This window comes from Amia ocellicauda, chromosome 6 (genome assembly GCF_036373705.1).
Source record: "Amia ocellicauda isolate fAmiCal2 chromosome 6, fAmiCal2.hap1, whole genome shotgun sequence".
NCBI lineage: Eukaryota > Metazoa > Chordata > Actinopteri > Amiiformes > Amiidae > Amia > Amia ocellicauda.
Window position 1 is genome coordinate 22,271,049 of NC_089855.1, and position 20,801 is coordinate 22,291,849.

General features: G+C 36.7%; 1 protein-coding gene across 1 annotated transcript in view; it reads right to left on the reverse strand.

The window, feature by feature from the left end:
- LOC136751235 (protein diaphanous homolog 3) overlaps window positions 1–20,801 on the reverse strand; it is a 371,067-nt gene that overhangs the window by 31,056 nt on the left and 319,210 nt on the right. Inside the window, exon 27 of the mRNA XM_066706676.1 lies at window positions 20,454–20,513. Within this exon, the coding sequence (XP_066562773.1) occupies window positions 20,454–20,513 (60 nt within the window). The remainder of the gene's footprint in view (window positions 1–20,453; window positions 20,514–20,801) is intronic.

The following is a 20,801-nucleotide window of genomic DNA, read 5'->3' on the forward strand; positions in this document are numbered from 1 at the left end:
ACATTAAGATGACCACCTGATGGAACACCTCCAAAGGTGCTGTATGGCAAATTATCACCTTCACATCTGTCTGGGGAAGCAGTTAACAAACCCCAATTGTAGGCAGCTGTCATTTCCCACCTCGCCGGAGGGAGAGCTGCTTTTAGTTTTCTGCGATTTCCACTGCAATTATGTCCCACTTCTTCTGGCTGCGCTCAGGTTGCACAGCAGTGTTGAAGCCATGGTAAACAAGCCGTTTTGCTGAATTTGTAGTGGTTCTTCAAGTGATTATCTTGCAAGCCGATCACAGCTTGGTGAGAAGTTCAAAAACTATTTGCTCTTTTTCAACAACTCATTACGGTGAATCATACACGATGGTTCATAATTCTGTTTGACTCGATTCCTTTGATACATCATATCAAACAAACCTCTTAACATGAGTCGTGTTACCATCCTATTAGCCACTCAGGAAATTACTCAGAAAGTAGCCTATTTTTGAATAGAAGAGTAGGGAACTCAAGTGTGAAATTTCTAACAAAAAAATGTATTGAATGTAGTCTGTAACCTGTACATTAATAAGCAAACACAAAATGATAATATCTATAATCATCATCATCAATTAAATATCAGTATAACAAAAATGAAAATAATTATGGATCTGAACGACAACGCATCCATACAATAAAGGGAAAATACAACTTGCAAGCAAACTAACAAAATAGAGAGACAAAGATTAAAGGACAAGTTTATTGTCCACACGTGCTCTGTAGCATATTCTTTGGAGCCAAAGGCATTTAATCACATTATCACAGGAAAAAGAACCAAAAATATGGAAGAGGAGATATTTTCATAATTACCTTCTGTTCTTATAAATCACTGATGATAGCCATGACCAAACAATGGAAAACAAATGTAGCTCATGGCCTTTTAGAATAAAATATTAGCTGTAATAAGAGCCAGCTGCAAGCTACATATCACTAGGAAATCCTTCACCCAAGCCTAATCATTTGCCACATAGAAAAAGCATTAAATATGTATTCCTAACCCCTTTTCTCTCAAAGCAGCACAAGCCGTAGGTATAAAGCATTAGCTGTTTGTCTAGTGTTGTTCCTAATGAATTGCCCTGTTGCACTGCAGCTCTCTGATTATAGTGTAACAGCTTTCATTAGTCATTGCAAATAAGGGCTGGTGCTACCTGATTTACATTCTCAGCTCGAAGGACTGGTAATTCATGTAACAATCAATCCATGCACAGTCAGACTAAATCCTTGGACATATTAAGGCTTCTTTTATTTGACTTTCACTCCTTAGCATTTCCAGCATAGATAGCATTATTCATTTACATTTATAACAAAGCTATAAATGTGATCATCCAGCAATGTAGCCTACTGAAAAACAGCTTGGGAAATCAAGGCTCTTTTAGACACTTCTAATAAGACCTTGGGAGCCACAGCAAGGCAAAGTTTCCCTTGTGAGGAAATTGTCACTACAGGGATGAGCTTAAAATTCTAAATGTATCATGATTCTAAACTTCAAAAAATATCTGTTCAACAGCAGCTACTGCAGCTGAAATAAACACTGACAACCAGCAGGCATTGTGTGAATATCTGTGCCAATGAAGAGAATCAGAATAATAATTAAAAAAAAAAAAAAAAAACTATTAGCAATTAATCTCCCCTAATAAGTACATTATTATTCTGTGTCTGTAAGGAAAGATGAATTCTGAATTATCTGTGAAGAATGTCCCTCTTTCCCATAGCTCAGGGTAAGCTGCAAACACAGTAACAGATTAGCTGTCTCCAGGTATACTCACAATGGAATAGCATGCTGAGCCTTTTTGCGCACTTTACTTGGCACAGAAACCTCATTTCTCACTTATAGAAAGCGATCCAAAGTTTTGCAACTGGGTATCGAAGGTACATCTCCTCAAGGTATCAAATAACACTGCACTCTGCGAGCACATGTAAGCATCATTAATCTTCAAGTCTCTAACAGACTAAACGCAGAGGCAAAACAAATAGACAAAACTCAGTAAAAGAGCTGTAGTGTGCTGTAATATACCATACCCGCATGAAACTGAACAGTTTAGATCAAGAATTAATGGCTATGGATATATGTAGTCCTGTGCTTCTGGGCTAAGAATATTATCAGCCTCATTTTGCTTGCTGAACATCAAAATATCATCATTGACACTAGATTTTGCATCCCTTTAACAGATATAAACAGCAGCACAATTCCTATGGCTATATGCATTTTTCCTTATATGGTCGGAGTTAATTGGGAAAAAAAAGTATAATCCATTTTCTATTTGATACAGTTGATATAATACATATCAGCTGTCAAATGATTGTAGTTGGTCAACGCTGAGAGAAATACAGAAGGAGAGGCTGGGTGTTCAAATACAGTGTATATTAATGCATCAATCTATTTATTTCAAAGTGAAAACTTGTGTTCAGCCTGCAGGTTGCAAACACTAGGAATTCTGCGTTTACATTGGTTGTTTACATTTGATGTACCTGCCTATGGCCTTGCAAAAGATAACAGGACTTTGCTGTACATAACAATCCTTGAGACACAGAGGTTGATAAAATATTTAGTAAAGGTAAATTAAATTTGTGTAGCTCTTTCTGATCAGAGCCATCATGGTAAAATATTTTTTCTGACAAAAGTCAAGTCACATTCACAGCTTCATAAAATAATGACAGTCTATTCTGCTGATCAAGCATTGTAACAGTATCAATGAAAAAGTGTAAATAAAAATGTTTCTCTGAAAATATGATTCCAAACTTTTTTATACCAAGCACAGAAGCAGTGTAGAAAATTAAATATATATACTATACATTTTATAAGGATACATACATAAACTAAAATGTTTGAAATGTATAATGGAGTAATTCTAGTTTTTATAGTCTCATCAAAAAAAAAAAAAAAGACAATGACACTGGTTGTTTAAATTAGCTGTGAATAATTAATAAGAGAACAAAGTGCCATTGATTATCTCAAAAAAGAGGCTATTCAACTCACCACAGGAAGTCTCTCTCTAGGCTGTATACACATGCATGCAAGACAAGTGCCCGACATAATAGCTAATCCAATGTGAGAAAGAAGCATTTTAAATTAAATATTCTAGCTTGAATTTTCCACTTTGCAAAGTGTTCAGATCACCGATTCAATGGCTTATTTTAGCTGATTTGCAGGATGACGTAAATGTTCTGCCATATGGGAACTGGTTTTACTGCCTGTCTGTTTTGTTTCATCCATTAGCCTCTTGTATTGTGTTGAACTGAGACATTGGGAGCCAAGGTACTATAATAATCCCAGAGATAAAACACTTGGCGGCTGGTTATGGTGATGAGGCAAAATACTTCCATGTTATCTGAATAAAACAATGCTCTTATTATCTTGGTAACTATGGTATCAATTTTAATAATTAATTCTTTCTGGCACATTTTAAATTAGTGTGCTTCACGCTTCATGTTTTGGTTAAACTGCAAATTAATTAAAATCCTGTAAATGTACTATGAGTTGTCAAACAAATACACACATTCTGTAAGTACTAATTGATGGCTATTTATTCAGATGGACATACATTTAGTGTTTTCTAAAAGCATGTGAGGGGAGAGTTCATCACATGCGGTGCTTTTCTCCATGGATTCATAGCCGACGATGCTCGCACAGCTTGACCAGAGTTTCAGGCTTGTGGAGGTAATGCAATCAATAATTCCCTGAAATAAAAACTATGAATGCTTATTTCCCATGCACTTGTTTGTGTTTCACTGTTTTAGTTTCAGAAAGCTTGCAGCTTAAAAGGGCAACTGACTAAAGATACAGGATGTTTATGTATTGGTCTATATATTTACATATTGATAATATATACTACAATGTATTACACATTTTAATAATATGCATTTAAAGCAGCAGCTGCTATTGCTAGAGTAAATTTGCTATGGTAGCACACAAAACTATTATTTAGAAATCGACACTTAGGAGATGTTAATTGCTGTTTCCTGACATAATAAAGATGACAAGGGTGAGGTTTCTTCATTGTTATTTCAAAGTTTTAAAATCTCTATTTTCTTTGCCTGCTTCCCTGGTAGCTTTTTTAATTGGCCACATATAATGTAGGTGTCCCTTCTAGGTGTCTATTAAAAATAAAATTCTAGCACACATTGATGGTGTGCTAAATTGCTACAGTTGGATGTTAAAGGGGATACTCCCATAAAGTTCAGCCCATTAGCTGAAAAGCAGGTGTTCTCTAAAACACGCCTGTTACATATGTATGCAAAAGTTTGCCCACATGTGCAATAGGTATTGGTTCTCTTTATGGTCTAAACAAATATTTGGATTGTGATTCTATTCTACATAAGGTCCAATATACACTTAAGCTATGAATGGCAGACTGTACAATATAAAATATTAGAATCTGTTGCTGTTCACTCTGTGGACCTTTTTAAAAAGCCCAACCTAGACAATAAAGAATGCATAAAGTTGATGCATAAAGGAGGGAACAATTTCAATATGATATTCTGTTCCAATAATAATAATTCAAAGATTCTCATTCATATTGTATGAAAACCCAGAACAAAACAAACATGAACAAATACAGTGGGGGAAAAAAAGTATTTGATCCCCTGCTGATTTTGTACGTTTGCCCACTAACAAAGAAATGATCAGTCTATAATTTTAATGGTGGGTGTATTTTAACAGTGAGAGACAGAATAACAACAAAAAAATCCAGAAAAAATGCATTTCAAAAAAGTTATACATTGATTTGCATGTTAATGAGGGAAATAAGTATTTGACCCCTTCGACTTAGTACATGGTGGCAAAACCCTTGTTGACAATCACAGAGGTCAGACGTTTCTTGTAGTTGGCCACCAGGTTTGCACACATCTCAGGAGGGATTTTGTCCCACTCCTCTTTGCAGATCCTCTCCAAGTCATTAAGGTTTCGAGGCTGATGTCTGGCAACTCGAACCTTCAGCTCCCTCCACAGATTTTCTATGGGATTAAGGTCTGGAGACTGGCTAGGCCACTCCAGGACCTTAATGTGCTTCTTCTTGAGCCACTCCTTTGTTGCCTTGGCTGTGTGTTTTGGGTCATTGTCATGCTGGAATACCCATCCACGACCCATTTTCAATGCCCTGGCTGAGGGAAGGAGGTTCTCACCCAAGATTTGACGGTACATGGCCCCGTCCATCGTCCCTTTTGATGCGGTGCAGTTGTCCAGTCCCCTTAGCAGAAAAACACCCCCAAAGCATAATGTTTCCACCTCCATGTTTGACGGTGGGGATGGTGTTCTTGGGGTCATTCCTCCTCCTCCAAACACAGCGTGTTGGGTTGATGCCAAAGAGCTCGATTTTGGTCTCATCTGACCACAACACTTTCACCCAGTTCTCCTCTGAATCATTCAGATGTTCATTAGCAAACTTCAGATGGGCCTGTACATGTGCTTTCTTGAGCAGGGGGACCTTGCGGGCGCTGCAGGATTTCAGTCCTTCACGGCGTAGTGTGTTATCAATTGTTTTCTTGGTGACTATGGTCCCAGCTGCCTTGAGATCATTAACAAGATCCTCCCGTGTAGTTCTGGGCTGATTCCTCACCGTTCTCCACGTCCACGAGGTGAGATCTTGCATGTAGCCCCAGACCGAGGGAGACTGACAGTTATTTTGTGTTTCTTCCATTTGCGAATAATCGCACCAACTGTTGTCACCTTCTCACCAAGCTGCTTGGCGATGGTCTTGTAGCCCATTCCAGCCTTGTGTAGGTCTACAATCTTGTCCCTGACATCCTTGGACAGCTCTTTGGTCATGGCCGTGGTGGAGAGTTTGGAATCTGATTGATTGATTGCTTCTGTGGACAGGTGTCTTTTATAAAGGTAACGAGCTGAGATTAGGAGCACTCCCTTTAAGAGAGTGCTCCTAATCTCAGCTCGTTACCTGTATAAAAGACACCTGGGAGCCAGAAATCTTGCTGATTGATAGGGGATCAAATACGTATTTCCCTCATTAACATGCAAATCAATTTATAACTTTTTTGAAATGCGTTTTTCTGGATTTTTTTGTTGTTATTCTGTCTCTCACTGTTAAAATACACCTACCATTAAAATTATAGACTGATCATTTCTTTGTCAGTGGGCAAACGCACAAAATCAGCAGGGGATTAAATACTTTTTTCCCTCACTGTAACTAACCAATCACAGTTCAAGGAAAAGGGCCTCCCTTTGTTTGTTTTTCTCACACAAGAAGTCATCCTCTCACCTTAGAAATAAAACTATTAGGTGTAATATATCTAAAACACTCCCACAGGACTATGGTATTGTGACTGTGTGGGGTTGGACACGGCTTCTGGGGTTCTCAGGGTTATATATATATAACGTTTCAGGAAAGAAATGTCCTTACTAAAAAGAAAGAGATACTAATATACAAACATCTGGAATTGACCTATTTTGTTTATAAAAAATAAATGAAAACGAAAATGATGAAAGTAAACTACATTTACAAGCATCTATTCCAATTAAAAGTTATTTTTAGAACTCCACTATCACTTTTTTTTTTTGTGAACCTAATATCAGCTATCCATATTGAGCTTTACCCACACTCTGTTGGATAACCCTTTACTTCTATACCAACAACTGCAGTTTACCATTCATTCCATAACCCAGGAAATAAATTATTTTGCTAAACTTCCCCCCGTTAAATCAAATAAACAGGGCATTGCCTTTGAGGCTTTGTGTCACTTCCTCTTTGTGTCACTTCTCTGCACCACTGCACTGCTACTCTGGCCACAAGAGCTCAAGTCAGACGGTGCCATCAAATCAATTATAGCAGCCTGCCATTGTCTTACGCAGACAACACATGATTGATAACAAAACCTGCCTACCTTCAGCTCTCATCTGACAGCAACAAAACAGTCCATGCCTGCTTTTACTGACATTTGTCATAAATCAATAGCAATTTCATCAGTCAGAGAGAAGCTGTCAGGCTTATTCATTCCATCTGTTTTCACTTTACTCTCAAAGTTTTAGAGTAGACCTGTTATAGGCTAGTTGTGCCAATCTAACTACCCTCGATCTAATGCACTTAATGCCCAATCCACCTTAAATACATGGTACTGGTTAATGCTAAATAGTAAAGTGTTTTTTGGTCAACGGAAGGCTTCCCAGGGCACAAGCATACATGCCGACACTGAGTCCTAATATTAAAATACATCATTCACAGGTATTGCAATGCTTATTATATGTTAGATATATCCAGTTGTTTTAAATGACTAATTCAATGCCTGCTTATTAATGCAGAACACAAATGTATAATGTTCAGAGCAAAAATGTTATTTATGCAAATGCACACGAGGGGACTTAATTAAATAAGTATAAGTGATGTCTGAAAGCAGTACTTTTCAAACAGGGCAACATCCATCACGTGTCTAGTACAAAAGTGTTCAGCAACCAGCATGAAGACAACTGTTCATACCATTTAACATCTGTTATTTTTTTAATTGCAATAAACTCATCCACCAATAAGACGTCTGAATCACTGCAGTTTGTTCAAGGAAAAAGTTAAAATGCAGATTTAATCTAAAACATTCCCTCATCTTCTGCACATGTATTTTTTTTATCATTAAGCTTTTTTCCTCTTTTTGTATATGATTCAATTACTCTGCACTACGAATCTGAGAGAACATGCATTTCCCTTCACAGTCCTTGTCTGCATAGACACACTAATGTAACTTCAAGGGATACATATTCCAATATTTATTTTAGGTGCGGAGTGAAGTATGGATACTGTAACCAAGCCATATCTCAATAAGTGAAATGTAGAGCTAATTCAGTCAGTAACAAGGGTCATTTGCTTATGAAACAGAGAGAACAGTTTGTGTACAGATATGGTTAGCTCATATTCCAACTGATAGCTTGAATATGTAATACCTGAAACAGAGTCACTAATGCTTTAAAACTAGCTTAGAAACATCTGCAGGAGCAATGAAACAGTGTAGAATATTTTAAGATTACATCTGTAAAACTAAAAGCATCATTTATGCAGACGTAGCCTTGTGAGTTCCTGCACCCGTATCTTAATTCTAGAGAATGTCTATGATCATCATTAGTAGACAACTTAGCCTTTTCAGCTAATTAAACAAGCACTCCATAAAAAAAAATAATAATAATTAACTGGAGAATGACAATGGGCACCGCAGACCTTGGCAGGGCCAAGTTTCACAAAGTTGGAAAAAGCCTGCAACAATGCCAATGAAAAGGAGTTCTTTAAGACAAGTATGGGCACATTGTGGGTAAATAGCTCGACTAAGTATCTCCTTTAAGATGCTACACAGGAAATCTTTCTCCACAATGATAGAGAATCAATTAGCAATAGAGAATCATTGAAAAGACAGGAAAAAGCTATCAAAACAATGTGAACTGTCAATATGTAAAATGTAATTTGCACATGAAAAACCGCATGTTCAGCTTAAGTGTTTTATTATTTCATTTTATCTGTTCCAGGAAAAGATCAGATAGAAGTTCTTTTTATGATCTATTTTTGGTGCTCATCATCTTCCTTTTAAACTATGAAAGACACACTCTACTAGTAATTATATTTTAAAGAGGTTTTGATGAAAAGCACTACATTTTGTCCTTTATCTTTCTCATTGGTTATATATGCTGTTTAATGCAATGCAAAAAGTGCATAATAAATAAGAACCTGCTAGGTATGGATGTATATTATTCATAACTGAAGTTCCCATGCAAGCTACTGCCCATATCCATACCTCTTTATTTCTGTGACAAAGCACATTTAGGCTATGCACTGTAGATTGTATCTGCTTTCTAGGCCAGCTGCTTATTTTGGCCAGTCTTTAAACCAAACATTCACTTGTAATAGACTGCATTACAGCACATGACCTGTAGCCAGACTGTATTTCCATAAAGCAGAAGAAATGCAATAATGGCATGGAAAATGGATGTTAAAACCTCAAGCTCTCATTTTTCACAGAAAGAAAGGAAATGTGAGGTCTACTATGTTCTTGTGGGAGTATTAGTTAACATTCCCAGGCATCCTTGAGTAGCAAACGTTAAATCATTAATTTTTTGGATATGGGATGGAAACTAGTCTGCAGTCTTCAAAGGGCCTTAAGTTCTAACTGACTGCTAATACATAATTTAAAATGCTCAATACTTTCAAAGATATTCCACATCTAAACTGAATAAAAGTAAACAAATGGGCATTTACAGTATATCCACTGGTATCCTTCACTAAAAACTCATATTCTAGTAAAATAAACAAATAGATTGTGCTTGTCATTTCAAATGCACTACCACAATCAGCTCCCTGCAAAGCACTATGGTGATATACAGTTCATATTAAAATATACTTGAACCCTGTTTATCTGTCCCCTGCCAATCTGCTACTTCAGTTATCCACAGGGACATAACTGAAAATAAATAACTACATACATAAATAAATATAAATAGATAAGGATCAAAATATACATATGCCACATTTATGTATGTGGTTGGTTTCCAACAAACACACTTTTGTACAGTATGTCAACAGACTAAGCAGGCGTACAATTAAAACCAATTTAATTAACTTCAGAGAAAAGAAAAAAAAAGTCAACAAATACTGCAGTTTGGGAATTTGGAACAGGGGTGGCTACTTGTGTGGCACAGACGCTAAGACAGGTATACCCTGGCACAGACAGAAGCATAACTAGTTATACTGATGAAGTTATAAAGTCAAGCCCAGGGAAAGAAAGGAATACTTTGACATTTTGCATGTCTGTTACTTCCATTGTCACAAAGAGATACACTTGCTTACAAATTAACAAGAGTTTGATTTTTGTATGTATTTAGAATATATATAAAATATGAACTCCGCATCTAAAACAAAGTCCCTGTGCATTATATCCTGCAGTTACCCATAACTATTTAAAATGAAATACATAAAACAGAAAAGACATTTTAATAAATGTGAGTGTATTATGTATTTATATATTACCAGATTCTGCTGAGTCAATGCTCTGAGTCTGGAAAGCTAGCATTAAGCCAAATGTATAGAATGGGCCTCAACTCAGAGGTGAATTAAGGCACTGTTAATATTGTTTATTATAATAAAAGGTAGAGCAAAATAGTCAAACACTCTGTAAAGTAATATGTACCATTTAATGAACAGTAAAAACCCCAACTATTTACCACAGGTAGTGATTTAAGTGAAGATGCTAAAAAGAGTGTAATACAGTTAAAAATACTATGTAGAATGCCCCTGAAAAGCTGTATTGTCCAGTGTGTAGTGGACACAACATTAAGTTGGGACATTTACATTACAAATAATTTCCTATGGTCTGTTTTCATGCACATTATTTAAAATAAGCAAGAAGTATTAGATTGTCAGGTTACATCTAATTAAGTCTAATGAATCTAGAAGACTCAAAAATCGAATGTTACTAAATCACATTGATGCCACTCTACACAGAGATGCCCAACACTGCCCGTTATTTCTCTGTGGAAGATTAACGCAATATCTATTTTTAGTTGCATGTGGAAGAGAATTAATAGTTACAGAAACAGTATTGCTAAAGTAGCTCTTGTCTATTTATCTCCATGTGCTGTGCGCACATTTCACTAGGTAGGTCTATCTCCACCACATTTACCACACATCCTTATTGAAACAGTCTGCTTTTCAACATGAAATCACATTAACATTCATGCAACTCATTAGTTCTCCTTCCATACTACTGTAAAGATTACAATTGGGAATAAGGTTTTATTAAAGAGTGATACCACTATGCAGTTAATAGTAAGACTAGAACCAAAAAAAATCAACAAAAAAATATTTGTAGATGGGAATTAAATTATGTTATTGTAAAAGCCCCAAAACAATTTGTCTCCTTATTTTTAATTGTATTATTCACCACAGAATGTAACTGCTGTATTATATAACTGTGCCCTAGGAAATTGATGTAGAAACATTTTCTGGGGATTCAACAGGGTTTAGTTCAACAAAAATATGAATCAGCAGTAAATCTATGTAAACCACTACACAATCAAATATAAACCTTAGCAATTATCAAAAAAATGCATAACAATTAATTTCCTGTGCTTGGATGACTAAATTATTTAAATGTGAATGGTTCCAAGAAGGCAAAAACATTAACCGAGACAGTCAGATTGGCTTCAAAGTGCTCTTAAAAAACAACCACATTAAACGGACAAAAATTGATTTATAAAACTGAAGAAAGGTAAACCCTCGGCTTACTAAGGGAATGCTCGCTCTAGATGATTCTCAATTAATGACTAGACAATCTGGCACATACATTAAATTAGTTACCCACTTTGGATATCTAACTAACATTTTCTAGTCAGAGACTTTAGTAATTGTTGTCTATTAATATACTAGCTATTAAGAAGTCCCAGTGTGGGTAATTTTTCTTAGATAATGTACAGCTGGGCTTGTTAATATATACCTCAGTGGACTAAAGCACAGCTTGTACTAACCTAATGAACCTTTTAGCCTCAGGCCACAGAAGAATCCAGTATCTAAAGGGCCAGAGCATGCAAAGCCCTCGGTGGCTGAACTCTGGCTTGCTTGACGCCTCGTGTTGTGCCCAGGATAAGAGAAACAGTTGTAAAGATTTGACTAAAACTAGTCTCAGAGGGACTGGTGTCAAATTAATCTTCATGTCATCAGCCTTTCTTCCCAACAGGTTTTAAACAACCTTTCTTTTAAAGTCCCACATCAACAGTTGTCAGTGTTTCAGCCAAGCTGTGCTGCCGCCCGCAGTATCACTTCGAGCGCTGACGGCTGCTCAAACCATTTTTAAACAGAGCAGCCGTTAGCCTTCAGCAGAAGGGGTTTTGGGGGCACATCATGCTGCTTGCCCTAAGCCTCTGAGCCAAGCTACAGTGCTATGTGAAAGAGAGAGACAGAAGGGACAACAAATGGCTACAATTAGCATTTCTACACCCCCCCATTTTACCTTCTGCATAAGAAAGTGTCACCATGGAAACAGAAGCATCACAGGACACTGACTTGCACTATAACTACTTAGATTAACTACACGTTTCTAAATACCTTTCATTATTATGAGGCTTTGCAGGATCAAAAGAAAAAGGAGGACAATAAATAGGATTTAATGTTCAAGCATTTAAGGAGGAAAGGAGAAAGACAAGAAGCCCACTGATTATTTCAAGATGTTACGGGACACAATACACATTTTCTAAAGACATTAGAATCTCACTAATTCTCTCCGCTATAGAAACCGAACGTTCAGTTCTGTACTAACCAGCATTCTTGCCACAATCACCCTTTCCTACCAGTTATGACCCAATTTCAAAGGTATTTACCATATTCAAATAAATCTCATTCTGTCAGCTTCCTCCCATTACCTCTCTTCAACTAATGGCCGGTAGGATCGAGCATGAATATGAATCTGGCATTTCGAATAGAATTCAATCTGCAGGTGTGGCATCCTTTGTTATACTGATACTAAAAAGGAGGGGAGAAAATGTGCCTAGATTCTTAAAGTCATAATGGTAGCAGGGACAGAATGAGTCGGCAATAAGTGGGAGGGCTTTGCTGGCATGCGAAGTCAAGATAAGGCAAGTGTATAATTAAATTAACACAAAGCACACAGAGTTGTTAATCTCAGGGAAATTCATATTAACTTGAATTACTTTTGCCAGAATTAAGCTGATGCAAGTACATCTGGATTATGATTTGATGCCAGTTCCTGTTTGTGGTGGCCTGCAGTTCACAGTGAAAAGCAGAAAGGCCCACGCTGTTTATTGCGCTTGGGTCGGGCATATGAGAAACAGAACTGTACAGTGAGCCTGTAGGTACCCTGCTGGTATCTCCAACTCACTTCATTATAATGCTAATGGCTCCTTACCAGCTCAATAAAATCATTATGTGGATTTTAGTAATCAAGCTTCTCATTTCAAAATGTGTTCTGCAGATAATGTATCTTCCTAAAGAAGCATAAGGCTATTAAATCAAAATAACCAGAATTCTATAGAAGCCCAAGCAATTTTAGATTATGGGCTCACCTGGATGTTCCTTTTAGCACATGTGTGGAGCCTGATTACACTACTCAGCTGGAGCTCTCAATTCATGATCCACAGTTTCCATAATGAAAACCAGACCTATATATATATATATATATATATATATATATATATATATATATATATATATATATATATACACTCACCTAAAGGATTATTAGGAACACCTGTTCAATTTCTCATTAATGCAATTATCTAACCAACCAATCACATGGCAGTTGCTTCAGTGCATTTAGGGGTGTGGTCCTGGTCAAGACAATCTCCTGAACTCCAAACTGAATGTCTGAATGGGAAAGAAAGGTGATTTAAGCAATTTTGAGCATGGCATGGTTGTTGGTGCCAGACGGGCCGGTCTGAGTATTTCACAATCTGCTCAGTTACTGGGATTTTCACGCACAACCATTTCTAGGGTTTACAAAGAATGATGTGAAAAGGGAAAAACATCCAGTATGCGGCAGTCCTGTGGGCGAAAATGCCTTGTTGATGCTAGAGGTCAGAGGAGAATGGGCCGACTGATTCAAGCTGATAGAAGAGCAACTTTGACTGAAATAACCACTCGTTACAACCGAGGTATGCAGCAAAGCATTTGTGAAGCCACAACACGTACAACCTTGAGGCGGATGGGCTACAACAGCAGAAGACCCCACCGGGTACCACTCATCTCCACTACAAATAGGAAAAAGAGGCTACAATTTGCACAAGCTCACCAAAATTGGACAGTTGAAGACTGGAAAAATGTTGCCTGGTCTGATGAGTCTCGATTTCTGTTGAGACATTCAGATGGTAGAGTCAGAATTTGGCGTAAACAGAATGAGAACATGGATCCATCATGCCTTGTTACCACTGTGCAGGCTGGTGGTGGTGGTGTAATGGTGTGGGGGATGTTTTCTTGGCACACTTTAGGCCCCTTAGTGCCAATTGGGCATCGTTTAAATGCCACGGCCTACCTGAGCATTGTTTCTGACCATGTCCATCCCTTTATGACCACCATGTACCCATCCTCTGATGGCTACTTCCAGCAGGATAATGCACCATGTCACAAAGGTTGAATCATTTCAAATTGGTTTCTTGAACATGACAATGAGTTCACTGTACTAAACTGGCCCCCACAGTCACCAGATCTCAACCCAATAGAGCATCTTTGGGATGTGGTGGAACGGGAGCTTCGTGCCCTGGATGTGCATCCCACAAATCTCCATCAACTGCAAGATGCTATCCTATCAATATGGGCCAACATTTCTAAAGAATGCTTTCAGCACCTTGTTGAATCAATGCCACGTAGAATTAAGGCAGTTCTGAAGGCGAAAGGGGGTCAAACACAGTATTAGTATGGTGTTCCTAATAATCCTTTAGGTGAGTGTATATATTTATGTCTAATTTTCTTCTTCTTCATCTTCTTATTGTACACTTTACCACCAACAAGCTGATAAGGCATATATAAAATATTTGTACATATCTACTTATCCATCTGTTTACCAACAATCTTTCAAAAACACTTAAGACTTTTCATAATTACTTACTTGACATTTTGGTTTTGATAAACTCCTATTATGTTTTAATATAACTTAAATTTACCCAATACAAAAGCCACTCTGTAATTGCTTAATTGTTTGATAACCAAATAACGAGGAAGCTGTAAGGACAGTTTCTGCATTCACTGATAGCACATCTTTAAGGTATAAATCAAATATGAAATTACATTTTAAATAGCCTTTCTAACTTAACCCAACACAGTATTTCCTTCACATTTATTATATGACTCAGTAGCACCCAAAGAACAAGGAATACTAATGTATGTTAATTACAGATTGGAAAATACAGTTGGCAGTTTATTCTGGTGGTATATTTGATGCTTATTGCAGTCCAAACAGTAGAAAAGAAGAAATAGATGTGATTTCACCACCCTGTTCATTTGTACTAGAAAATCTGTATCGGGGAGCAATGGAATGTGCCAAGTAACAACTGCTGTAAATTTAAGGTTGAAAATAAGGATAAGAGGATTACTTAAATGAAGGGGGCAGGTTTTGAAACTTATTGTGATCATAACAAGCATCTGTTGTATGGGTGGGCAAGCATAATCATGCATCTTTGGTGTAGGAGCGCATCTTAATGAACATTTTCCCACAAGTTGATGACAAATACTTTTCTAGGAGTCAAATGGACAGCACAAAGATTGCCAATGTTTCAATTCTTCGCTTTAGGTATGATGGTCTTGGAGAAGAAGTATATTAATCTCATTCCTCCAGAGTAGAGTCAATTCTCCAAGAATAAGAGGAGGCCTCAATATTTGTATTTATGTTGAATATACATCGTAATAAGACATTATTTCATATAAGATCAAAGATGTATATAGATTATAGCTTTATTATTCCAATAACTTAAGTGACATTGGCAATTATATAAATATGTACTCAGTCGTGCTTTAGAAGCTTTTGAGGGTTTTATCATGGAAAAGATTGACACTTAAGTATGATTACAGGTTATCTTTTGCATATAACATGAGTTACAGAGGCTTTTATAACCCTAGAGGTTGAATCTAAAGGTTCATTAACCACAGTCGGTAAGCGACATTCAGTAACACTATTTTAGTTTAATGTAGAGAGTTATTAAAATTCAGGAGTTCTCTCGGGCCCTGCTTAATTGGAAGATCACCTTTATTATTAACCTCTGTTCTAGATATATATTTAAATACATGACTTATTCTGTAACAACAGGTCAAGGATTGTACATCCGTATATCTGAATCAGCGACAAGTACATGGATAATGCTATCATCTTTATAATCATTCACTTACAATTCCTCTAGCCATGGGGTAAACGTTATAACTGCACTGCTTGAAAGGTTTTCGTTACCGATATACTGAATTTTAATATATCCTTGATTTCAGCTTAACTTTTGTAAGATTTGGCATACTTCAAATTACAGACTAATACAATTGTGTATTCATCAGTTATCCTAATTAAAAGCATGTGATTTAAAAGTATGTGATTTAAGGGGAAGATCTATTATTGGTAATAACTAATATATCAAGAATTTGTAAAGCAAAACTTTGAGAAAAATTACACATTGGTTTGGTTAAGCTGCTGTTCTTTTAGCTGTGAAGTTGCAGAATTAAAGCCAGATTTAAAGACAAAGCTCACTTTTCATGTTTTTATGTAACTGGAAAAATACATCTAACAGTTGTGACAAAAACCTGTTTCATGGGATAGCCATTTAAATCAATCTTCCTTTCATGGCTGTACTTAAAATAATATACAAATTTATTGCAATTATCCCTTTCAGACATACACAAAAAATAAATCTATATTGTTTCCGTAGGATTTCTCTGACAAACACTAGAGATTTTGTTGCATTGCATTTTGTCACTGAAATCTCAGTTTCAATGTGTGTGTACTAGTGGGAACAGATATCTAAATCCTGCTGTTATATTGTTAAAAAAATAAAAATGAATAAATCAATGTATATAGCATTACTGCTTTAGAATCCTAGGAAAACACTGACCCACAGTTCACATGGAAGCATTATCAGAAAAACAGTTATCTTCATTTTACAGTTATAATAATTCCTACATTCAAAATCTCTCCATACTCGCATCTCTGGTTGCAAAAATATAATTAGGACACTTGAGGAAATCTTTTGAAAATAAAGTACTACATTTATCGAGAAAACAGGAAAACTTGAGCATGAAAGGAGAGTCCCTTAAAAGCATAATTGACTTTGCTGGAAGTCTTATCAGGTGGGAAGCATATTCTATCTCTGCCTGTGCTTCTCTTTGTTTCATAATTACAAAAAAAAAAAAAAAAAAAAAAAAAAAAAAATCTATGTCATATAACCCTCCCATGCTATTTTTAAGTAGTTAGATAGAACTGTTGACTGCAAAAAAAATGTATTCAGCTTCGAAACCTCAATTCACAAAGGTTGCAGTCTCCCTACTGTGGAAAGAAAACGTACGACCAGCAATCCCTGTTAATAGAAACTGGTGTGGTGGCTTGGTGCACTTAAGTGCCCCATTTCAGTGACACAACACTCTCCACTGAAGAAATGAGGAAGGCAAGAGGGGAGCTGCTGTTGAGCGTCCGAGAAATGTTGGCTTGGTACTCCTATCACTATGCAGCAGAGATGGTTGTTACCCCCTGAAGGCCAAGGTAACGGAAACATTTAAGCTGCCCAATATCAAAATCAAAAGCCAGCATCGTCACACATAACAGTTGTAAGTGGCGTTACCTCTGCTCCGCTAGATTTATTTTTGGAAACCTATTGCAAGGTCAGTCACACTCAACAAAACCTTTTCTTAACATATTGAGAATTAATATATGTTTGCTTGTGTGTATATATGTATGTATGTATGTATATTATTTATTTATCCATCCTTAGCCCTGCTTTGACAGGCTCAGAATAACACAAAACTACTTTAACCGCCCAGAGATTTCATTCTTGATGTAAAAAAACCCCAAAATGAATAAAAAAAAAAAAACATATCTGCAGCTGTCAGTTATATAACAGGTTACAAGGGAACTTTAAAAACAAAACAAAAAGTTAACAACTAACTCATACAATACAGAAATAAAATGACACATCCACAGGTCTCTCGATACTGAGCTAACACTTTGGTTTCATTCATGAACACCGATTCCTACAGTGAAATGTTATATTTCTTTTTTTTTTTTTTTTTTTTTCCTGTGTGTGTTATACGAAAGGGCAACAGCAATGGACTGGAAAGATATGCATCTTAATCAGAATATGGATCATGATACAAAAGGGCATAATTCTACAGGCTTTGTTGCAGCGCTGGGTGGATGGTTCTTCATTTTCTGAAGTGACAAAGTCAAGCATAAATGTTTCCAGTATGCAAAAGAACACACTAGATAGCAACATAGAGGTATACAAAACTAAACCTATTCAGATGTCAGAAGAATGCACTGATGGAGACATAAAGCTCCTTCCATCTTATAGTTCAGTGCAATTAACCTTTTTCAGAATGAAAAACCAAGCTTACGTTCTGCATGTTCTATTATTAGACATAAACATATCATAAAATCTATAGATGTATGCCACCAATCTCAAGATGGATACTGAATCAATTTGTACCTGTTTTGGGGATTGTTTGCAAAATTTTAAACAATGAACGTGGAGACCATTTCAAAGATACTTGATACCTCACTGACTTTTCGTGGTTGTATTATCACTCATACCAACTAACCCAAACATGTAGTAAGGAGAGGCTGTTCTTTGGGGTGCTTTTCTAGTACTGATTAACACAGACCATATTTGTCTACAGGTTAACAAAAGTTAAAAAACCTGTTTGTTGTTTGCCTACAATGCGAGTTTCTTTGTGAGTTTGTCTACCTATCTAATAATAAAATATTAGTTACAGTAGAGCTGTAGCAAACAGCATATTGTGTTGGTTTAATGAATAAAGAATTAAATAAAGTTGTGATTCATTTCCCTCTCCAGATCTCTGACCCTTCCGAGTCTGGTCAGTTCTGGGAGGTCATAAAACGTATCAAAGATGTGCTGTGTTGCCTCTAAAATCCACTGTTTATGGGGGATGCAAACATCTGGATAGAAAGGAGATGGAGGAGATGGGACTTCAGTCAACTCGGCTTGATGCTTTCTCACACAATCTAAATGAACGATTCTGTTTTGGAAGGTGTCAATCTCACCTTCAAAGATGACATGTGGTTGTAAATCCCCTGACACCTCACAGGTTATGCATCTATCCCATGTGGGATCCACCAATAAGGAACATACCACGAGTGCCCAGAATGCGGGCCACAACCGGAAGTAAGCCAATCGGTGCCTTTATTATTTATCCTTTAAATGTGGCACCCAAAATTAATCAGTTGCTCTGCATACTCTATACGGGCTCTCCAAATACACAGAAACCTGAGACTTAGACAAGTATGCTCCCTTAAAGCGCAATGTGTTTCGTGCTGTTCAATACAACAATGTTTAAGAGTGTGTGTATAATATATAAATACACACACTTTGAGTGAAAATTAATTAACCCAGACAAGACCTGTAAATGTAACAATTTCCCTGTTAAATCAAAATATTTTCCTTATCTGTATGCAACATTTTCATGTGTGTGTGCAATATTACAATTGAAAACATGAAAAAGCCTTTAAGACAATAAAGATTGACAAATTGGGAGAGAAAAAAACACAAAAACAGATGGTGCATAGAATATGAAAGAGAAGATCTGGTGTGAACTATGACGTAATGTGTGGCATTCATGTTAAGGTCTCTCTCTGATTGGCAAATAGAAACAAAATGGACCAGAAGCAGAGCAGAAAGCCTGCAGCCTGATTAGTCAATAAGCTGCAGCCAAAGAAGGCAGAAGCAGGAGCCAACCTGGAAGCAACCCCTCATAGCACTTTACATTGCCTTGTGAGACTTGACCAGAAATCCCTTAATGCACTGTGCCCTTCATTTATTTTTGCTGCTGGACATCTGAGAGCAGTTAACTATGAGGCAGTTTTGCGGTTGTTTTCCCAGTGATAGATCACATAAGACCCCAAGGATTTTTTCTTTCCTTTTTTGCCTCCTGTAATTTCAGAGGAAATAAAATAAAATCAATGTCTTTCATCATTAGACTCCACATGCAGGGTTGAGGGGAAAATTTAAATGCGTCATATTCTTCTATATAAACTTTTGAAAAAGGCTTTGTATTAAAGGTAATGAGGATAAGAAGTCTGGATTCTGCCCTTGGATGTGCCTGGGTGGATAAATATGGTTGTGGGAACCAATTAAAGTTGAGCACAACTTTGTAAAGATAAGTGGGATTGTTGATCTGTTACTCAAAAAAGTTTATAGTCTCTTGACCATAATGTGAAAAAGTGGCAGGAAATAAAATGATAAACACATATGTATTGAAGTGTCTTGAAGAAAGGGGTACTATATCTAGTATTATGTTAACAGTTTGCTTGTTTTAAGCACATAGTATTACATTTTCTTTTGGAAGTCCTTTAACATTTCTGTAAGCGTCTAACCTGCTGATTAACTGTTAAAGAGAAGAGTTGTAAACACGTTGGGTAGATTGATATTAATCGACCGTAGTATGAAATTCATATTTTGTAGCACATGCTGTTGCATGGCACTTGAAAATTAAATTATTCCCTTGCTGATGATAATATGGACAGGAAATTGCTGTCAGCTTTGGGGTTATCTGAATTTATGCGGCACACTGAAAAAATGGAAACCAAACAGAAAAATAAAACGCCTTTCATTGCCCACAGATGAAAGGAAATTGAGGCCCCTATTTTGTAGTTAACAATCACTTCAGAAGGACACAGTACATGCACTGGGAAGATGCATCTGGAAGAGATGCTTCCACATTAAAATAAATCAATAGCAGCAGCACAGGTAAGAGTATGAGGTATAGAAAGAAACATGCTTGCTTAGATTTATTTTACCATGGTTACAAGACTTCAAAACAGGCCTCTGTGAACTTGGACTAAGACTTTGTCGGACATCTGTAAAAATGAAGGAACAAACAATTCAATGCACACAATGTCAAAATGCAGTAAAGGTATTTGCCTGTGTATATTTTCCAGTTGTTTCAGGTAAAAACTCATTCTTTCCCCATTGCTGATTTTGCAGGGGACAGTGCACTTGCAGATCGAAGAAAAAATGTAATTCTTTAGGGACTTCATGACTTTCAACTTCCCATATAATTACATTAATATAAAACCCACAGAGATAAGCTGCATATGGTTCTGTGGAGCAGTCTTGTCATTATAATCAGGCAATGCTGACTTCAG